This window comes from Acipenser ruthenus, chromosome 7 (genome assembly GCF_902713425.1).
Source record: "Acipenser ruthenus chromosome 7, fAciRut3.2 maternal haplotype, whole genome shotgun sequence".
NCBI classification, from domain to species: Eukaryota; Metazoa; Chordata; class Actinopteri; order Acipenseriformes; family Acipenseridae; genus Acipenser; species Acipenser ruthenus.
This window is the reverse complement of record NC_081195.1, coordinates 50,392,363-50,412,050: the sequence shown is the minus strand read 5'-3', so window position 1 is coordinate 50,412,050 and position 19,688 is coordinate 50,392,363. Positions and strand designations below refer to the sequence as shown.

Genomic DNA, 19,688 nt, shown 5'->3' with positions numbered 1-19,688 from the left:
TAACTGCATAATTGGCCATATTTATAAATATCTATAATCCAATTTGTACAATTTGTGAAAGAGAATGTAATGTTGTTATAAAACCAGTTAAAAAAAAAACCAACCCTCAACCACCAAAAAAGTACATTTGAGGACCAGTTTTGTAACAAAGCTTTATTTTCCTTTCACAAAAATGGTGCACATTTGACATCTTCTCCTTTTTTCTGTGGGAGTGAAAAAGTGGTTATGAGATGAAAGGGGGGGGGGGGGGGCTGATGAGCAAATGGTAAAAAGGGGCTTTAAGAAAAAAAAATGATCAGAAATATGCCCTGCTCCTAAAAGTAGAACAAAAATGCAATGCTAAATTAGCACTGGTCAGTATGGGGGAGGGTTAGCATTTGAAACAAATCTCGCTCAAACTAGTGCCAGTTGACTTTTGTTTTCACAAAACCAGCAGTCACATAGAAAACTATAAATCCCTGAAGGATTTGAACTACACTTATCATCCTCCCTGCAAGTCAATGTACCAGAGTTTTACTTAATATACCTAATGATTCAAACAACAGAAAAGCTTTAGTGTTATTGTTAAAATTATTTACTGTAACATTTATGTTCCAAGAAAAGGACAGAATTTCATATATTGTTTAGTCTAATTTTCAAAGGAGAATTTTGTATGTATTTTGTAGAATAACTACTTTTTTCTTGCAATATATAACAGTGAATCAAGATGGATTTGCCTCCTGATCAGAATTACTGTGTTGCTCGACCAGTTTATTCCAAACCTTCATTTGAAGAGGACAATGAAACAAAGGCAAGGGTTCCTAAAACCGTTCGGGAAAGATTTAAAAAATCATGCAGGTAACCAAACCCCTTGTATTTTCATGACTACAAAGTGTTTTTGTATTTCATGCTATATACTAAACCTAAATTGGATGAAGAAAAAAGGCAAGTCTACCATCACATTTACAAGTTTAGCAGGGGTAGTGAACTCCTATAGTGAAGGGGTATTTATTCCACAGCAAGTTTAAAAGTTATAATCAACATTTTAATTCCTATAGCACCTGGTGAGCGGTTCATTGGTTGGCTTAGTTTAATAATTAAGAACTGGTTAAAAAGAAGACATGGACTGGAAGCACCACGGTTGTATCTCAGTTGTTCACACAGAGGGTCGTTCGTAGTCAAAGTGCTTGTTCTTATTATACTCTCAATTACTTGAGTGAACCAATTAAACCAGTGTCCAGATTTTAATCAGTTAAATGTCTAGTGTGGAATATCCTTCATACACCAGAGTTGTAAACCCTTGTCTTCACTAAACTGTTCCTTGTTCTGTTTCTGTTTCTGCATGGATTTCATTTTCACACATAAGCGTTCATATTCTCTTTGTACAGTAACTGTACCTTATCTGAGGTAAAAGTGTATGACTTACAAACACACAAAGTTGAAGGAGAGTGTGCTTATATTCACCCACACTTGAAACATTATTTTAATGAAAATGATGCATTACTGCAATACTTAATTTTGTTTATGATCAGTATCCTATTTTTTAATACATAAAAAGGGTTTCATGAAATTTAAGTCTGCTGTGTGCATTCCTAACTAATACATTGTATGTCTGTTTATCTTAAGCTGTTCAGCCAAAAGGGCCAAGGACATAACAAAGGGTTTGCTGCCCATTTTAGACTGGCTACCAAAATACAAAATAAAGGAATGGCTGCCGAAAGACATCGTCTCAGGAATCAGTACTGGACTTGTAGCTACTTTACAGGGTAAATAGCTGTATTTTGTTTATACATTTTTATTTTAATAATATTATCTATTTTTTTTACAACAGAATATGCAGTTTATAAAACACCTTGTATCCCAAGGCATGCACTGAGTATGATTTTGAACAAGCACATTTAGCCTAGCTTTTTAAAAGTTCAAGAACCCCTCTGAGCTTGTCTTACAGAACTTGGTAACTTCCCTTTATACCAGTGTATAGTTTACTGTGCTTTTACCATGCCTATACCATATATTGATTGTGCTTTCACTATGGTATGCAGCAGTAAACCTTTATAAAGGTTACATTGGTAAAATCAGACTGGCCAGTGAATAATAATTGAAATTAAATAGGCGATTAAGCTTTGTGTTAATCTTATTTTCTTCCTTTACGACTTTTGAACTTTAATTGATTTCATTGATAGGTATCATTATGGAGATAATGTTTGAATGGCAGCAGTTGGTGATGTGTTAACCTGTGTTGTGTTGCCCAGGTTTGGCCTTTGCATTGCTGGTTTCAATCCCGCCTATATATGGTCTTTACGCATCCTTCTTCCAATTTCTGACATATTTTTTCATGGGAACATCGAGACATCTTTCTGTTGGTAAGTAGTTTACAGTATATACAAGGTAGAATGCACATTGTAGGCAGAGAGCAAAATCAGGCAGGCAGCTTAATACAGAGCACCATTATAGAATGGCATTCAGGAGCCATGGTTTAAACTGTGCACTATACGTGTTTATGAGAATGCAAGTGAAATGGCAAATACACATACACCATTTTAATTCAATAGGGAAATAATAAATGCAGTTTGAATTATTGTTGTGTTACTGTTAATGCATACATTAACACTATATACAATTGCAATATATAACGTGATAACTGTAATGGTTAGAAACTACAGTATATCACCCAGGTAAGTGTTTTGTTTTTTCACAATGCAAACCACTTTTTTCATTTCTACAGGTCCCTTTCCTGTGACTAGTCTGATGCTTGGATCAATAGTCCTGGCCATGGCTCCAGAAGAGAATTTCAAGATTAAGGGGAACAGCACAGGGCTTAATGGAACAGCAGTGGATATTGCAGCCATGAATGAATATAGAGTTCTAGTGTCCAACACTGCGACAGTTCTCATGGGAATTCTTCTGGTAATGTACCATGTATCTGTTATACTGTATGTGTAGGAACAATTGAGTGGCTTCCAATCTGAAATATTATTTAAATTTGGAGAGATTGAGGACTTACTATGAACATCCACACTAGACACAAGGACATTTCAATTAATAGCAGCAGTTTATTGAATACATAAGAGCAGAAATCTTAAAGTCTTAAACATGAACTATGTATCAAAAGATAATCAATAGCATCACACCTTTAAACTAATTTATCTAAATATACTTGTCTACCAATAGCAAGATTACTTAAGCGCTTCATATAAATAACATGAGGTAATATAACTTTTGTTAATTATCAAGGTTCATTGAAAGTTACTTTTCATAAATGTTGTAAGTTTAGTTAATTACTCTAAATAGATTTCATTTGGGGAATGTAACACAGATTATACTCCACAGTCCCAGGTAACACTCATTCGCTGTCTGGTTGTGGAACTTGGCTCGTTGAATTGCTCTATGATTTCCTCTTCGTGATGATTCTTCAATCCCCAACAGGATCAACACAGTCCTTGTGCGTTGTCCTCTTCTTTAATAATTCAATAATTTAACTACAAACGTGGTCCAACACAGTCTTTTGGATCCTTCGTAATACAGTAAATTTAAGCCTGATTTGCACAGGACTAAACAGGTGGTTTTGGAATTTTTAAAGACATCTGTGAAATTTAGTCCCGTGCGACCTGTCAGTTTCTTTTTATCCTAGATAATTTTCTCAGAGGTGCTCCGATTTTTTTACAGGACATCGAGACCTTTTATAAAATTTCAAACTCAGACTTCCTGTGTCTTTTTACTCCTGTGCGAATTGACCATGACAGAGTTATTTTAGATTTGATGAAGCATTTCCAGGATATTCGCCTCAAAGCAATACCAGCTTTTCCAATAAACCACAATAATATTAAAATTGGTACGATATGTCCTGAGATTCTACAGTTTAGTAAAATGCAATGATTAGGCATAACCAAACTGGGGATCAGGCGAAAATACCTTCAAATAATGGTGCATTTGAAGGGATGTGTCACTCAAGGGACAAAGTGGTTATTCTAGCCTTTGAAAAAGAAAGTACAACAATATTAGTAATTTAAACCCGGTTCACTGTTTACAAATCATGCATAAATGTGGCTTCTCTGTCCACAACATCGCATTTCATTTTGCATTTACTGACTTTTCTTGATGAGAACTAATCCATGTCTGGGAGGTTACTAGACGTCCTCTGCTTTTGAACGACTCTGAGGACACCTGATTTTTAGTCCTGTGCGAATCATGCTTTAGACTGGTTCGTCCAAACAGTCCTTTTTAATACACGGAGGGTGTAATTATCACCCTGGCGCAGTCTCCCAGCTTCTCTCCCCGTGGTCCTCAGTCTCAGGCTGGGTTTATATAGTATTTTACCAGTAGGGGTTTTTCCGTATTAGGTAATAAGTCAAGTTCTAATGGTTTTAGCCTTTGTGGGTATAACAGCCTGGTTCCATAAAAGTCCTTAACTGATTTTCAGAAATAAGAAGCCCTGTTTCATCATAATTTTTGTGGTTTGAAACTTTGCCTTCACTTCTTCGAGAAGGTTCCAGACCATTGCTGTCCTTTCTGTGACCTCTTGTACTTGCAGCAAACAAACTCCAAAATGGTGTAACACTGGCACAATTGTTTTATTATAGGGCCAGGTTTCCCATACATATTCCTATTTAATTAATTAATCAAGTTGCCAATAATTAATCAGTTTACCGGTAAATACCACCTACAATGTATGTGCCATTATTATCAAAATCTTCTTTTGAGCAGTGTATTGGGGTTCAATTTATTATTTTTACTTTTTCTTTTTTCAGCTGATCATGGGAATACTTCAGATTGGTTTTTTGGTGCGGTACCTTTCAGATCCATTGGTTGGAGGATTCACCACCGCAGCTGCCTTCCAAGTGGCTGTCTCTCAAGTCAAATTGATGTTGGCTGTGCCAACAAAGAACTACAATGGAGTTCTATCTGTTATATATGTGAGTACTGCTTTTAATTATATATACTCGTCCCAGTTTGGAAAGTTTCCTCACATATTTTTCTGGAATGGATAAAAGAAAAATTGCAAAACTAACATGAAACAACTTTCTTACAGGTATAAGGTGTTCAGTTATTGTTAAGTTTTGAGTTTAAGGTTAAAATGACTCATCTAAAAATGCATTATTTTTTTTCCACAGACAATCATAGACATATTTAGAAACATTGGTAAAACCAACATTGCAGATCTGATTGCTGGATTGCTGACTATTATCATTGTGATGTCAGTAAAGGAAGTCAATGATCGATTCAAACATAAGATTCCAGTTCCTATTCCTATTGAACTGTTTGTGGTAAGATCTGAGAAAACTGCATGTTTCACAGGTAGTGTTTGCAGTCAAGCAACATAGACTCAATGTCCAGTGGAGTAATAAAGAATAAACACTCTTCACTGATTTATACACTGCATGTAATTTCCTTGTGTTTAAAATATATCTTTTATCTGGTAAGATTGTAAATATTATTAAACTAAAACACCAAACTTAGCATATGTATTTAAACTGTGATTTGAATGAAGAACCATATTACCTTGTATAAAAGTTCAGAATACATTTGTGTAAGATTGGGAATTTTGATCTGCTTGTAAAGACAACGCCAGTATCATACTTTGTTTTCTCTTGCAGACTATTGTAGCTACAGGGATCTCATATGGTGTGGATCTTGAGACAAAATACCATGCCTCCATTGTCAAGGACATTCCAACAGGGTATGTAATGTTTTGCTTTCTTCCTCAAGAACCACACACCTGAAGCTAGAGGTGTGTGGATAATTAGGTTGATCTAAGAGTTTGAATATAAATGTGAACATCTTCAAAATTCTATTTTTATTTTTTGTGTGTTTGTGTTATATGTGGGCAGCAGTCTGGAGTAGTGGTTAGTGCTCTGGACTCTTGACCGGAGGGTTGTGGGTTCAATCCCCAGTGGGGGACACTGCTGTTGTACCTTTTAGTAAGGTACTTTACCTAGATTGCTTCAGTAAAAACCCAACTGTATAAATGGGTAATTGTATGTAGAAATAATGTGATATCTTGTAATAATTGTAAGTCACCCTGGATAAGGGTGTCTGCTAAAAAATAAATAATAATAATAATATGTGTGAGAACCAGGTACTGTTTTTGACAGTACAGTATCTCCCTGTGTAACAGTACAATATCTCCCTGTGTAACAATACCGTATCTCTGTGTGTAACAGTACAGTTTCTCTGTGTGTAACAGTACAGTATCTCCCTGTGCAACAGTACAGTATCTTCCTGTGCAACAGTACAGTATCTCCCTGTGTAACAGTACAGTATCTCTGTGTGTAACAGTACAGTATCTCTGTGTGTAACAGTACAGTATCTCCCTGTGTAACAGTACAGTATCTGTGTGTAACAGTACAGTATCTCCCTGTGTAACAGTACAGTATCTGTGTGTAACAGTACAGTATCTCCCTGTGTAACAGTACAGTATCTCTGTGTGTAACAGTACAGTATCGCTGTGTGTAACAGTACAGTATCTCCCTGTGTAACAGTACAGTATCTCTGTGTGTAACAGTACAGTATCTCCCTGTGTAACAGTACAGTATCTCCCTGTGTAACAGTACAGTATCTCTGTGTGTAACAGTACAGTATCTCCCTGTGTAACAGTGCAGTATCTCTGTGTGTAACAGTACAATAACTCCCTGTGCAACAGTACAGTATCTCCCTGTGCAACAGTACAGTATCTCTGTGTGTTACAGTACAGTATCTCCCTGTGTAACAGTACAGTATCTCTGTGTGTAACAGTACAGTATCTTTGTGTGTAACAGTACAGTATCTCTGTGTGTAACAGTACATTATCTCCCTGCTAACTTCCACTACATTATGTGCTTGGATATATTGTGTTAAACCAGCCTGTTCCCCTTGTATTCTATTATCCGCAGTCACAGGGCTCATTGAACACCCTTGTTATATTACTTGACAATCAGCTGAGGCAGTGGTAGCTGGACATTCACATGGACTGTAGTTGCTGCTGTACTGTAGTCAGTGTCTAACTTTATTATCAAGCTCATCTCTTCACTCCAGTTTTCCAGGAAGATGGATGACTAGCCAACCAGAGTACACAAGATTTTTATAGATGACTGCATAGTCATCATGATTATAATAAGTCACTGTCTCTTATGTCATTGAAGTGTAGAAGGTTGAGGCATATTTCTTCAGTGTAAGGACCACTGTTTCTTTTTTGTTTTGTTTAATTGTTTTTAACTAAAGGATATACTATTTATTTGCTGCGCTGCAAAATGTTAATGTTAAAGAACTAGAATGAAACAATGTAAGGTCATGTTGGATTTGTTTTTAGTGGGGGAAAGCAATGCTACACAAAGAAAAACCACTGTGCATACATTGCATTTGTAGCTACTGGAGAAAAAAAAAACCACCTGTGTACTGTAATTATCTGGTACTGAAGCTATAACTACTGTAGCTAGTTCGTAAATTTGAAAATTATATTACTAATGTGTGTTTTCTTTTACTAGGTTTTTACCCCCTCGACCTCCGGATGTATCAATGTTTGCTGACATGATAGGCTCGTGTTTCTCTACAGCTGTAGTGGGGTATGCTGTGGCTGTTTCAGTGGCAAAGGTGTATGCTATAAAACATGACTATCAAATTGATGGCAATCAGGTGAGTGTAGAGTCTATGAAGACAATAGAGGCATTAAGTGGTTGTAATGGACTTGGAATTTCATGAAATTAAAGAAGTAAGATAATATATTTAGAAAAAAAAAAACAGATTAAAAAAACAGTATACTTTTCACCCCAAAAAAATCTCATTAGGTGATCATGCTTTTTAATGTGCTGTAATTTAGCATTCTTAGAAATGAAGCAAAGTTCAATGTAACTGTTGCTATTTGAGTTACATTGTTATCTGAAACATTAGCAAACCTAACGCATGATTCAGTGAGAGTAGTGGAAATGTCCTCAGGGTACAAAGGAATAAACTGACTGCTTCATTTTACAGGAGCTTGTTTCCTTTGGTGTCAGCAACATATTTGGAGGAGCTTTCTCTGGCTTTTTTGGCTGTACAGCATTGTCACGAACTGCTGTCCAGGAGAGCACTGGTGGACAGACTGAGGTAATGTCTGCAGCGGTTATATTGTATGAAGCTCTGTTAAACTATTTGTTTTTCCCTTTAATTCTGCACTAACATGCAAAGGATATTTGGAGTTCCTTGAGTTGTTTTGTGTTGTAGTCGCTCAGTACCTGTGGCATTGGGAGAGTTCAACAAACTACATTTCCAGCCAATAAATAACAAACAGCATCAAATTGCAGTTTTTTTTGTTTTGTTTTTGTTTAACATTACAGCATATATTATGTATTCAGGTTAACATCATTATTAATACTCCAAACTCTCTTAGCCTTTACTTTCCCGGCTTTTTTAAAGTTTGAAAATAATTATTTCAATATTCGTATTTTAAAAAATAACACATGGTTTTCTTCTGCAGATTGCTGGTTTTATCTCTGCCTCGATAGTACTTATTGTAATTGTCGCTCTGGGGAACCTGTTGGAGCCTCTGCAAAAGGTACACTTCAGTTATTTCAGATTGCTTGCTATTAGAACCATCTCATTGAATTACAGTACCAAACCCAACACCTTGCTGTGCATTTGACATTCATGCTGACTTGTTTTGCAGTCTGTACTGGCAGCCATAGTCATTGCCAACCTCAAAGGAATGTTCATGCAGGTCCTTGACGTTCCGCGCCTCTGGAGGCAGAACAAGACTGACTCTGTGAGTTATATAGAAATCTCATTCCCATTATTTTACACTAGTATTCTCTGTTTGTAGTTGAAATAAATGTTATGCAGTATTGCTAAGAGGAAATTAAACCAAGTATCTTTTAGCATTACAACATATTCTACCATTCACAAGAGAATTTACATTTTGTTTCTTTCCTAGATTATTTGGGTTGTGACGTGTGCTGCATCCATAATTCTGGGCCTTGATCTCGGGCTGTTGGCAGGTCTTGTCTTTGAGCTGGCCACAGTTGTGATCAGAACACAGTTGTAAGTATCTTTTATGCTGTTGTATGATAAACCCTGTTAATGGTTTTCCATATGATCTAAAACTGAGAAGTGACATATCAAGGGCCTAATTCAATTAACATTTAACTGAAAAAAAACATACATTCACTCCAGAGGTCCATTGTGTTTGATATTTCAGAGATGACCTTTAACCTAGGATTTGAATATCATTAACGCATTCAATTCTTTACATTGTCTATGATGAGAATCTTTTTTTTCTCCGCTACCCCAGCCCCACATGTGCTGCCCTTGGGAACGTTCCAGGAACTGACATTTACAAGAATATAAAGGACTACAAGAATGTAAGAAAAGTGTATTGCTATAGCAATATATCCTGTTCCTTCTGTTGAAATGAATCAATGCATACACTGGTGTCTTTGAAGCAGACATTTGACCACAATATTGTAGTGTTTTCATCTACATATACCATTTTTTTTTTTTTTAATTTGTAGGTTGTTTTAAATAATTGTAGTACCAATGTTACAGTATATGGTATACTATTAAGTGCTCAGCAATTCATTCTTATTTTCGCAGATTGAAGAACTATCTGGAATTAAGATCTTCAGATGTAATGCACCAATCTACTTTGCCAACATGGATTTTTTTAAAGATCGTCTGAAGGCAATTGTAAGTTTTTAAGCCACTTAAAAATGTCAACACTTTAAAATGTATAAATGTGGTTGAAATTGATTTCTAAAATTGCTTAAACCTTTCAGGTGGGATTTGATGCAGTCAGAGTGTTTAGAAAGAGGAATAAAGCACTGAAGATGATTCAGAAGCTTATCAAAAAGGGGAAGTTAAGATCCACAAAGGTGCAGTACAATTTCCTAAACATGATTCTTCATTTACTCCATTAAAAAAAAAAAATCTCTGTGTTATTTAAAACATGTTTTTTTTTTTGGTGGGGGGTGGGGGATGTACAGGTAGTGGACAAAAAAATGGAAAAATTTGTAGTGTCACTTAATAGGGCTTTGGGCCACTATGGTATCCCGCTCTGTGGAGTTCTCAGCGGACCGTTTTTGATGAAACTGGCTGCTCGCGCCCCAGGTTGAAATTTGCAGTCAATTGATCTGCAGTTGCTCGCCTGTTTTATTATTATTATTATTATTTATTTCTTAGCAGACGCCCTTATCCAGGGCGACTTACAATCGTAAGCAAATACATTTCAAGTGTTACAATACAAGTAATACAATAAGAGCAAGAAATACAATAACTTTTGTTCAAGCAAAGTACAAGTGTGACAAACCACAATTCAATAATACAGCAGATAATAGTGATAGTTACATCAGGATATGATTAAATAGTGATAGTTACATCAGGATGTGATTAAATACAAAGTACTACAGGTTAAACACTTGGCAGATTACAGTATTCTGAAGTACAGGATTAAATGCAGTAAAATAGGGGGCAGATAAGAGCAAAATAAAGCACATTTACATGAAGGGTGATAGTGTCCCAGGATACAAACAGAGGAGTTCTACAGGTGCTCTTTGAAGAGGTGAGTCTTGAGGAGGCGCCGGAATGTGGTCAGGGACTGGGCAGTCCTGACATCTGTAGGAAGGTCATTCCACCACTGCGGAGCAAGGGTGGAGAAGGAGCGGGCTCTGGAGGCAGGGGAGCGTAGCGGAGGCAGAGCTAGTCTTCTAGTGCAGGCGGAGCGGAGAGGTCGAGTGGGGGTGTAGGGAGAGATGAGGGTCTGGAGGTAGCTGGGTGCAGTCTGGTCAAGGCATCTGTAGGCTAGTACAAGAGTCTTGAACTGGATGCGAGCGGTGATCGGGAGCCAGTGGAGCGAGCGGAGTAGTGGAGTAGCGTGGGCGAAGCGAGGCAGAGAGAACACCAGGCGGGCAGCAGAGTTCTGGATGAGCTGGAGCGGACGGGTGGCGGACGCAGGGAGGCCAGCCAGGAGGGAGTTGCAGTAGTCTAGGCGGGAGAGTACCAGGGCCTGGACCAGGAGCTGGGTAGCATAGTTGGTGAGGAAGGGTCGGATTCTTCGGATGTTGCTCAGGAAGAATCTGCAAGTGCGTGCCAGAGTGGAGATGTGCTGGGAATAAGAGAGGCAGGGGTCCAGGGTGACTCCAAGGTTCTTAGCTGAGGAAGAGGGAGAGAGTGTGGTAGATTCCAGAGGAACAGAGATAGAGAGATCAGAGGAGGGGGAGGAGGTGGGAAAGAAAAGGAGGTCAGATTTAGAGAGGTTGAGTTTGAGGTGATGCAAGTGCATCCAGGAGGAAATAGCAGACAGACAGGTAGAGATACGGGAGGAGATGGTGGAGTCAGAGGTGGGGAAGGAGAGGAAAATCTGAGCATCATCAGCATAGAAATGGTATGAGAAACCATAGGATGCGATGAGGGGGCCCAGGGAGCGGGTGTAGAGAGAGAACAGGAGAGGACCCAAGACTGACCCTTCGAATTAATGCACAGATATCATGATCCTGGAGTATGCGCTTCCGCCCATTGTTGCCCTTTGCTGATGATGTCTTTCCCTCAGAGTTCCATGCCGACATTACCTTAGACACCGTTGCTCGTGAAACATCAGCAAGTTGAGCTGTCTTGGTCACTGAAGCTCCTGTCAAACGCGCCCCAACAATCACACACTGCAAGTCACTGAGGTCTCCTCTTGCAGCCATGCTAGCCATAATTATAGGCAACCAGGCCTGTCCAGCATTTTAATATGTGACCCTAAGCATGCTGGGATGTTATTTGCTTAATTAACGCATGAGCCACACCTGTGTGGAAGCCCATGCTTTCAATATACTTGGGGTCTCTCGTTTACCCAGGCGTTAACATTTTTTTTTGTCCACAACCTGTAGTGCTGAACTGTATCTTTAGAATAACACTGCAAATTGTTTCTGACCTTTAATAGATTACGGGTTTGGTGGTTAAGGTGCTTGTATTTAAAAGTAGCCAAGCCCTAGTAACTAAATATTTTTCTCAATGGTAGAATGGCGTGCTGACAGATCTGGGTGTGGATAACAAAGCTTTTGAAAGTGATCCAGAGCAGGATCCTGAGGAGGCAGAAGATGTTGATGTGCCCACAAAGGAGGTGGAAATCCAAGTGGACTGGAACTCTGACCTTCCAGTGAAAGTGATCGTGCCCAAAGTTACCATTCACAGCCTCATCATTGATTTTGGTGCAGTCTCCTTCCTTGATGTGGTATCAGTCAAGGGCTTGAAATTGGTATGTAAATCATTCATGGTTTGAAATTCTTGAGTTTGCCCAACTAAGTTTCAATGCTACCAAAATCTTGTAGTCAGCTAATGATGGGTTTTAAACAGCCATTGTGCAGTATGATAAATGAATGTATGCAGAAAACATATTTCAGAAATAAAAAACATACCAATATACCAGAGGGAAAAGGCTTCAAGACCTGATAAACCCTACATATCTAAATTATCACAATAATTGTCTGTAGAGATCACTTGCCACAATACCTAAAACATGCTGATCTGGCCAGTCATGTAGTTATAGTAAAATGATTCGACAAACATTTCACTGAAGACATTGAGAAAGACTTCCAGTCGAAATGCTTGTCATAGAATTGTATAGTAAAAGTTTATTTGACTATTAATACATATACCACCTTGAGTAAGTTATAGTTATAGATGAAATACCTGCGCAAACCATTGTATTGTGCAGCACGTAAAACATCCCATGATGACACACAATATTGTACATTGTGATACAAGGGGGTGTTTTGAAAGGAATATGAGTGTATACTTCTTCCTGTATCACAGGAGACAGACAGCTCTTCCTATTGATCAACTATAAAAGACTAAATCATGTTTTGTTTTTCTTCCAATATTGCAGATTGTGAAAGAATTCATGCGGATAGATGTAAATGTATACATAGCAGGATATGATGGTATGTACCAAAAGATACCACCAGGTGGACTGTTTACAAAAGTTAATACCAAAAAAGATAAAGTATAAACAAAACACCTACCAAAAAACAGAAAAGCATGTTCAGCTTTTTGTCATGTTTATGTTTTTATTTTGTGTATTTTTTTTTGCTCATCCTCTGACCCTGACCCAGCACCCTGTATGTCCCTCTGATCTACCAACAGAGTAAAAAATAATACAAGTGCATTGCCAGTGCAAATCATTTCTAGTGTTCTTTTATGGTCATTGCAAATCTGATTTTTTAATTATTATTATTCATTTGATCAGCACTAGTTTTGTACAGAAAAAAGGAAAATGTATATTCCATGTTGATGACAGTACATTGTCTCATTTATAGATGAAATTATCCAGAAAATGGAAGCATGTGGCTTTTTTGATGACACTGTAAAGAAAGACATTCTGTTCCTGACTATTCATGACGCTGTCCTCTTCATTCGGATGAAAGCTTCGTATGGCAACGTCGAAGATCCAATATTTGAGAAGGTAGGGGTTATTATCAGTCTTGATCACTCAGTAGGCAGAACAATTGTCTGTGATTCAAAAGGTTACTGGTGGGAATTCAGACAAAATTCTTGGGATGGTTGGGGAGAGTGTGGATTAGTACAGATTCTTAATTTCCTCATATTATTTTTATTTGAGTCATGCCCATTCAATGAAACCAGTAGTTTTAGTTTGCATGCTCTGCACAGTAAATGAGGCGCTTGGGCACATATTTGTTTATTTTAAAGTGGGCACACTTTGCTAAGCATGGGACCATATTAGAATAATATACATTTTACCAAACACTGTTTTGTTTTACATATATACTTATATGACCAATTATTCCTTGCAGATTTCTCTGATGAAGGAGTCCAAAGAACCTCTTACATTTCCTGAAATTGATGAATTAGAGGATCATCAAGGGGTAATTCAGATATTTTGTTTTCTAATACTATCAGTTAATATTTTGTGTGTAAGGTGTCTAATTTTATACTGTAAGAGAAGTAATCGCGTGCATTTTGGTTTCCGACATCTAAAACGGCAAAATATAAATTATAATAGGATACACCCTACACACTGTATTGACTTATTATCAGTCACTAAACAGATATACTACATACATTCGTACAGTAACAGTTGATTACTCAAATATGTTTTTATTTGATAATGCACCACTAATTCAGACACTTTATTCAAGAATTGTACAATAGAAAACAAGAGGAAGTCCACACAACATGGATTCACTGATTGTAAACAGGGACCAGTTTGGTCAATTGCAGGGTCATTACAGAGAAGTTTGAATTTGATACATTTTGTGAAAATGCTTGCTGATAGAAGTCATAAAAGTAACTCTTGCTCATTAACCAACTCCTTGTTCTCTGTTTTTATTTAAGGCTATCTATAAACTGGCTTCCTAAACTCATGACGTTGCTTTATTTGGAAAAGATATGGAAAGAAGCATTTTGACAAAAACTTTTTCAAAAACTCGGATCACACTAAGAAGCCCCAAAAATGACTCCTTCCTGAAAGTTGTTTTAGAATGAAACTGTGTTTTAGACTTGCATACAATTTACCAGAAACTGACTGGGATATATTAAGATAATCCAGCTATCATTTACTACAGTTGTCAAAGGATTTGCTTTGTTCAATATTTTCCTATACATACATAATGTCCCGATGATGGATTAATACATGGTATGATCACAAAGGGCTTGCAATTATATAGTCTTAGCTAGACTAGTTTAGTAGATGTTTTAATAGAAGTTTATGCTCAACATAAAACCTACAATGATATATTCTGTTTTACTCACTCTTAACTAGTAAATATATAAAATTGTGAGCAAATATATAAATACATTATTATTTATTTTGACATTCAATATATATATATATATATATATATATATATATATATATATATATATATATATATATATATATATATATATATATATATTAGATAAATCCATACAAGCTGTTTGTTGTGCACTGTGAGTTAACCACTGTTGATAAAGTTAGTTGTGAATCAAGGCCTGAACAGTGTCAGACTAAGCTTTAAACAGCAATATCAAAATACTGTACTTATAAGAAACTTTATCAACCAATCAAGAAGCTTCATTCCAGGACACAACCACACAATAGATGACTTAAGGAACAGCCATAGAATATCTAGCTTTAATAAAAGGAAAAGGGTAAATAAACAGGTAAATACAAGTGCAATTTTAAAGATTTTAAGTTTAAAATAACAATAAACGCACATATTTAGCATTGTCTAATTCTAATAAAACACTGATTATCAATGAACTACCATAAAATCCCAATTAATCAGGGTTGCGTTGTCTCAGTTTTGAACTGTTCCATATTTACTGTAGAAGTGGACTCTGGTCATTTACTATCAGTACCGTTCATTTGTACTCTAATTTCTGTTTTTAACCAAATTTCTATCTTGTTGTGAATTTATCTTTTGATTTAAATGTTTTAATTGATTTATGTTATTTTGAAATTATAGCATCAGATTTTAAATGAAATAAGTGCACTTTTTAGCTTTATGCAACAATTTTAATAAATGTCTCTGAATCATGCTGACTTACTGTGACATCTTAAGAGCTGCATTTGTTACAAATAAACTAGAAATTGGGACATATTTGAATATGTTATTTGTCTGTTTTTACACTCATAAAATGTATTGCAATTAACAGGGTGTGTTTGAATGAGGACACACAATTTGTGTTAAAAATGAAATGTCATCTGGTTCATTCAGTCTTGGGAAAGCAAAACCCTGGCAATGCCTGCAAGGAGCACAGAACAAGAGATATACTTTTAAAATATTTGTTTTTAAAAAGATAAAAGTATTTCACAAAGTTTAAAAGAAAATACAAATGGCCAAAATAAATAAAGTAATAATGAAAAAATGTTTAGTAAAAATTAAAAAACATTAAAAAGTCCAATCACAGTCCCTTCTCCATATCCTAATAAAGTGTCCCGGGCACCTGATGAAAAATGTGAGGAGGGATTTCTAAAAGAAAAAAGAGCTCTGCAAAGCAACAATTAGAGACACTTAAAATGTATAACATGGCGAAAAGAAAACCAATAAAAATAGATGCAGCACTTAACTTCTGCGAGGGGAGATAAATTTGCCTCTTCCCCCTCTAAATGCTGAATCTGTGCTCAAAAAAGTCTCTACATTATAAAAATATATTAGTAATTACATTTAAAAAAATTAATTAATAACTCTCTTAAAACAACCATTTGAATACACGTCTTAAAGGAACTTTTGCATAAACAGTTTTATATTTTCAAGTTGATTTTTTTTTCTCAAACAATGTCAGTCATAGTAAACAATGTTTCAAGGCTTGAAGTTAGCTAACATATATTTAGTATCATTTTGCTAATTTGCTAAATTTTCTACTAGTTTATTATGCCGTGCCTCGCCTCGCCGCTCTGTCTCTCCACGTCTGTGCTCACTCTGCTGTTTTTAAAGCCCCTTCTAAATGTCAATCTGGTCAGCCTTGTGAAGAATATCCCGTACATTTAGTCAATTAGGGAATGAAGTCCAGGTGAATATCACATTTGAAGGAAAGAAAAACTAAAACAAATACAATACATAAAACACACATAAATCATATTGATAATTAGTACACAGTGATTATATACATGTGAAGAAGAAAGGGGAAAGAAATTAAATTATATAAATGTATTAGTGCCAAAAATAAATAAATGATAGTCTACACCTGCAACAAAACCCCCAGTATGAAACAGGATGTTCATCCCATTGAATTCCTGCTTAAATAAATAAATGAAAGAAAGCAAGCATGTGGTTGCATTTTCACAAGCACTCCTCCCCTCTATAACAAAGAATGCATTCCCTGGTAAACTACACTAAATGTGTACGGATGAATCTACCGGTTAATCGACTAATGCCATAAATGAAGTCATCAATCGAGTGAAAGCCCTAATTTCAATATATACTTTGGTGTATACGTTTTTTTTTTTTTTACTTTGTAGTTAAGTCTTTACCATGTTCAAACGTTATTTGCTTTTTTAGGTTTTCTTTGATTAGAAAATACTAACCAGAGTTGGCAGTATACATCATAATGTAATATAAAGAGTGTGTGTATGTAGATATGGTTTAAACGTTTAAACACTGACACCTGCATAGCATTTAAACTTTCATAAAAATGTAACAAAATTTCCTTGCATGCACATACTTTTAAGAATAAGAATAAGAACAAGAATAAGACCTACTCTTTGTTTTATTTATGGTATCATTTTATGGTAGCTGACCTAATATTATACTAGTTGATACATACTTTTCAGATGAAGGTGAAAACATTGTGGAGGATGAAAGCAATAAGCTAAAGGAGAACATTGAAAAGCTGAAAGACAAACTGAAGAAAACATCTCAATGTATATTTTATTGTTCTTGATGCCTTCCCTATCTTATTTTCGGAGCTTTGTATATGTATCAGAAATATGTGACACATTTTTTTTCGATTGTTTTTTCGTGACAACTGGTGTTTTATGATGCTTACACCAAACACTAGAAAACGCCTATAGTGCTTTCAACTTATGAAGGGGAACATTTACCTGTTTCCTAAACGTCCTGGAATGTTATATAAAGAGTGTTTATACTGGTGTTCTCCTGAGGGCTCCAAGGCAAAATCTAAAAAGACACCTGAGCAAAGCAGTTCTTTCTGGCTGTAGCACATCTTTCTGCAGCCACGCTTGTTATGTTGTAGTTGATAACAACATCTTGTCTTTCTAAAGGTCAAGACATTGTAGATTCTTTTTTTTTCACAAAAATCTGATGTCAAGTTTCTTATCAACTCCATCCTTTGTGTCTGCTGCAGTATTCTATGCACATGTGTGTTTTTATTCATTTGTGTGTGTGTGTTGTGCCTGATGTTTTAGTATAATTGTAATCTACTGTACTGTAATGTGGTGTGTTTTAGCCCACTCTCTGTTTTAACAGGTTCTTTCCAAGTAAACTAAATTACTGAAAATTAGATGAAGATGAGAACTAATGTACATAAAGATACAACTTGTATCAAAACACTGCTACAGGCACACAGTTGCATGGGTTATCGAAAGTTTGTTTCCAAAATAAACAAGCTCCTTTCTTCTAAACCAGTTGATTACTCAACATGACTAAACAATTCAGTAATTACTGTAATATTCAAACCACAAACCCCAAAACCCCAAAAGACGGTATATTTTATATTGAATGACAGCCTTAGAGAACTCTCTAAAATAATTGATTGTTCAGGTTGGAACTACAACTCAGGTAAATGGTGAATTAGACTTTTCTTAAATCACACACATTGTTAGTTTTTTGTTTTAAAACACTAACAGTTACAAAACATTAGAACTAAGGAGATAAGTTGATATATTCACTTTTTCTCTCTCACTGAAATTTTGAAATAATGTCGCTTTAATTTGAAGTGTATTTTCCTGTAACTCACTAAAGAGGCCCATCTATTATTTTTTTTATAATACATGGATACCCTTGTGATGCTAATATTAAAGAAGACGAGGTTCAGCAGTACAGTTGGGGTTTTTTAAACGTAGTGTTTCAGTGCTGTACAGCCGTTCTATGTCGTTATCTGCTAGTGCTTTAGCTTTATTTGGATGATTGTCTTTACCTTGTTTTAATTTCCCGTTCCTCTCCAGTTTCTCTGAGATACTAATGTGCCAGCTTTACATCATTTTTTTTTTAACGTATTCTCGTTTTGTTGATCATTAATGTACATTTCTGTACTGTGGGTGTTGTGATTGAAAATGAGACATTTAATGTTTGAATTGAAAGTGATGGTCTTGAGGAGTCAAATGTGTCAAAGTTCAAGCATATTTTCCTCTAGATGAATTATCACTTAAAGCATAAATCATATTTAGGGCAAAAAAAATGTTTTTTTTTTTTTTTTATTAAATATCCTTACGCCAATAAAGTAGTCCCATTTATAACTTTGAACTACACAAGTTAAGCTGAGTAAATGAATGTTACTCACTGTTTGAGCAGAACAGATGGGAGGAATAAAAATAAACATAACAACGTCTCAGATTTCAGTAATTTTTCAAGGTATGTATCTGAAAATGATGGATAATGTTTAGGAGTGTATTTTTGTGTTTTTCTATAGCGTTTACAAACCGCTAAAAGTATATTTTGTAAGTAACAAAGTCAGGGTAACTGAGTATAAAGACAGCGATTTCTTGTGTTGCTATCTTCCAGTTTATTTAATTGTTCTTCATCCAAATCGGTATGTCTGCTTACTACTTTGGGATTTTTTGCAGGTAATTGGTCACTCAGTTTCATAGTTACAGCTGTACATCTGTAACTGTAAAAGCAAGATGGCTACCATCTGATACTTAAAATTCTGTGAGACAGTGCAGTGCTTTAGAAGATGTGATAAGGTTCCAACTGTCCACATCCATCCAATATACGGACAACTGGAACCTTGTTTGACCAATCACTGTGCTTGTTTCACGTTCCATTACCAGCCCTGGCATATATATATATATATATATATATATATATATATATATATATATATATATATATATATATTGGCCGAGCATCGCCCGGGGGGAGTGGAGGGTTTAGGTCGGCCAGGGTGTCGGCTTACTGCGCACCAGCGACCCCTGTAGTCTGGCCCGGTGCCTGCGGGCTTGCCTGTAAGCTGCCCGAGAGCTGTGTTGTCCTCCGACGCTGTAGCTCTTGGGTGGCTGCATGGTGAGTCTGGAGTGTGAAAAAAAGCGGTAGGCTGACGGCACACGCTTAGGAGGACAGCGTGTGTTCGTCTTCGTCCTCCCGAGTCAACGCAGGGGTGGT

General features: G+C 36.2%; 1 protein-coding gene across 1 annotated transcript; it reads left to right on the top strand.

The window, feature by feature from the left end:
* Positions 1-469: 469 nt before the first annotated feature.
* On the top strand, positions 470-15,506 carry LOC117414702 (pendrin-like). Its single transcript, XM_034024469.3, has 20 exons — positions 470-837; positions 1,606-1,745; positions 2,232-2,342; positions 2,705-2,886; positions 4,728-4,892; positions 5,091-5,243; positions 5,574-5,656; positions 7,440-7,587; positions 7,924-8,037; positions 8,408-8,485; positions 8,597-8,692; positions 8,861-8,967; positions 9,218-9,287; positions 9,520-9,612; positions 9,702-9,797; positions 11,924-12,160; positions 12,791-12,845; positions 13,221-13,366; positions 13,716-13,787; positions 14,257-15,506. The coding sequence occupies exons 1-20, from the start codon at positions 707-709 to the stop codon at positions 14,278-14,280; spliced, it is 2,301 nt and encodes a 766-aa protein (XP_033880360.1). The 5' UTR covers positions 470-706; the 3' UTR covers positions 14,281-15,506.
* Positions 15,507-19,688: the final 4,182 nt, after the last annotated feature.

Excerpts from the sequence above, each read along its gene's own strand:
- LOC117414702 (XM_034024469.3), top strand. The coding sequence starts at position 707 with ATGGATTTGCCTCCTGATCAGAATTACTGTGTTGCTCGACCAGTTTAT. Across the intron at positions 5,244-5,573 it reads TTCCTATTGAACTGTTTGTG|ACTATTGTAGCTACAGGGAT; the intron begins GTAAGATCTGAG and ends TTTCTCTTGCAG. Across the intron at positions 8,968-9,217 it reads GTTGTGATCAGAACACAGTT|CCCCACATGTGCTGCCCTTG; the intron begins GTAAGTATCTTT and ends CCGCTACCCCAG.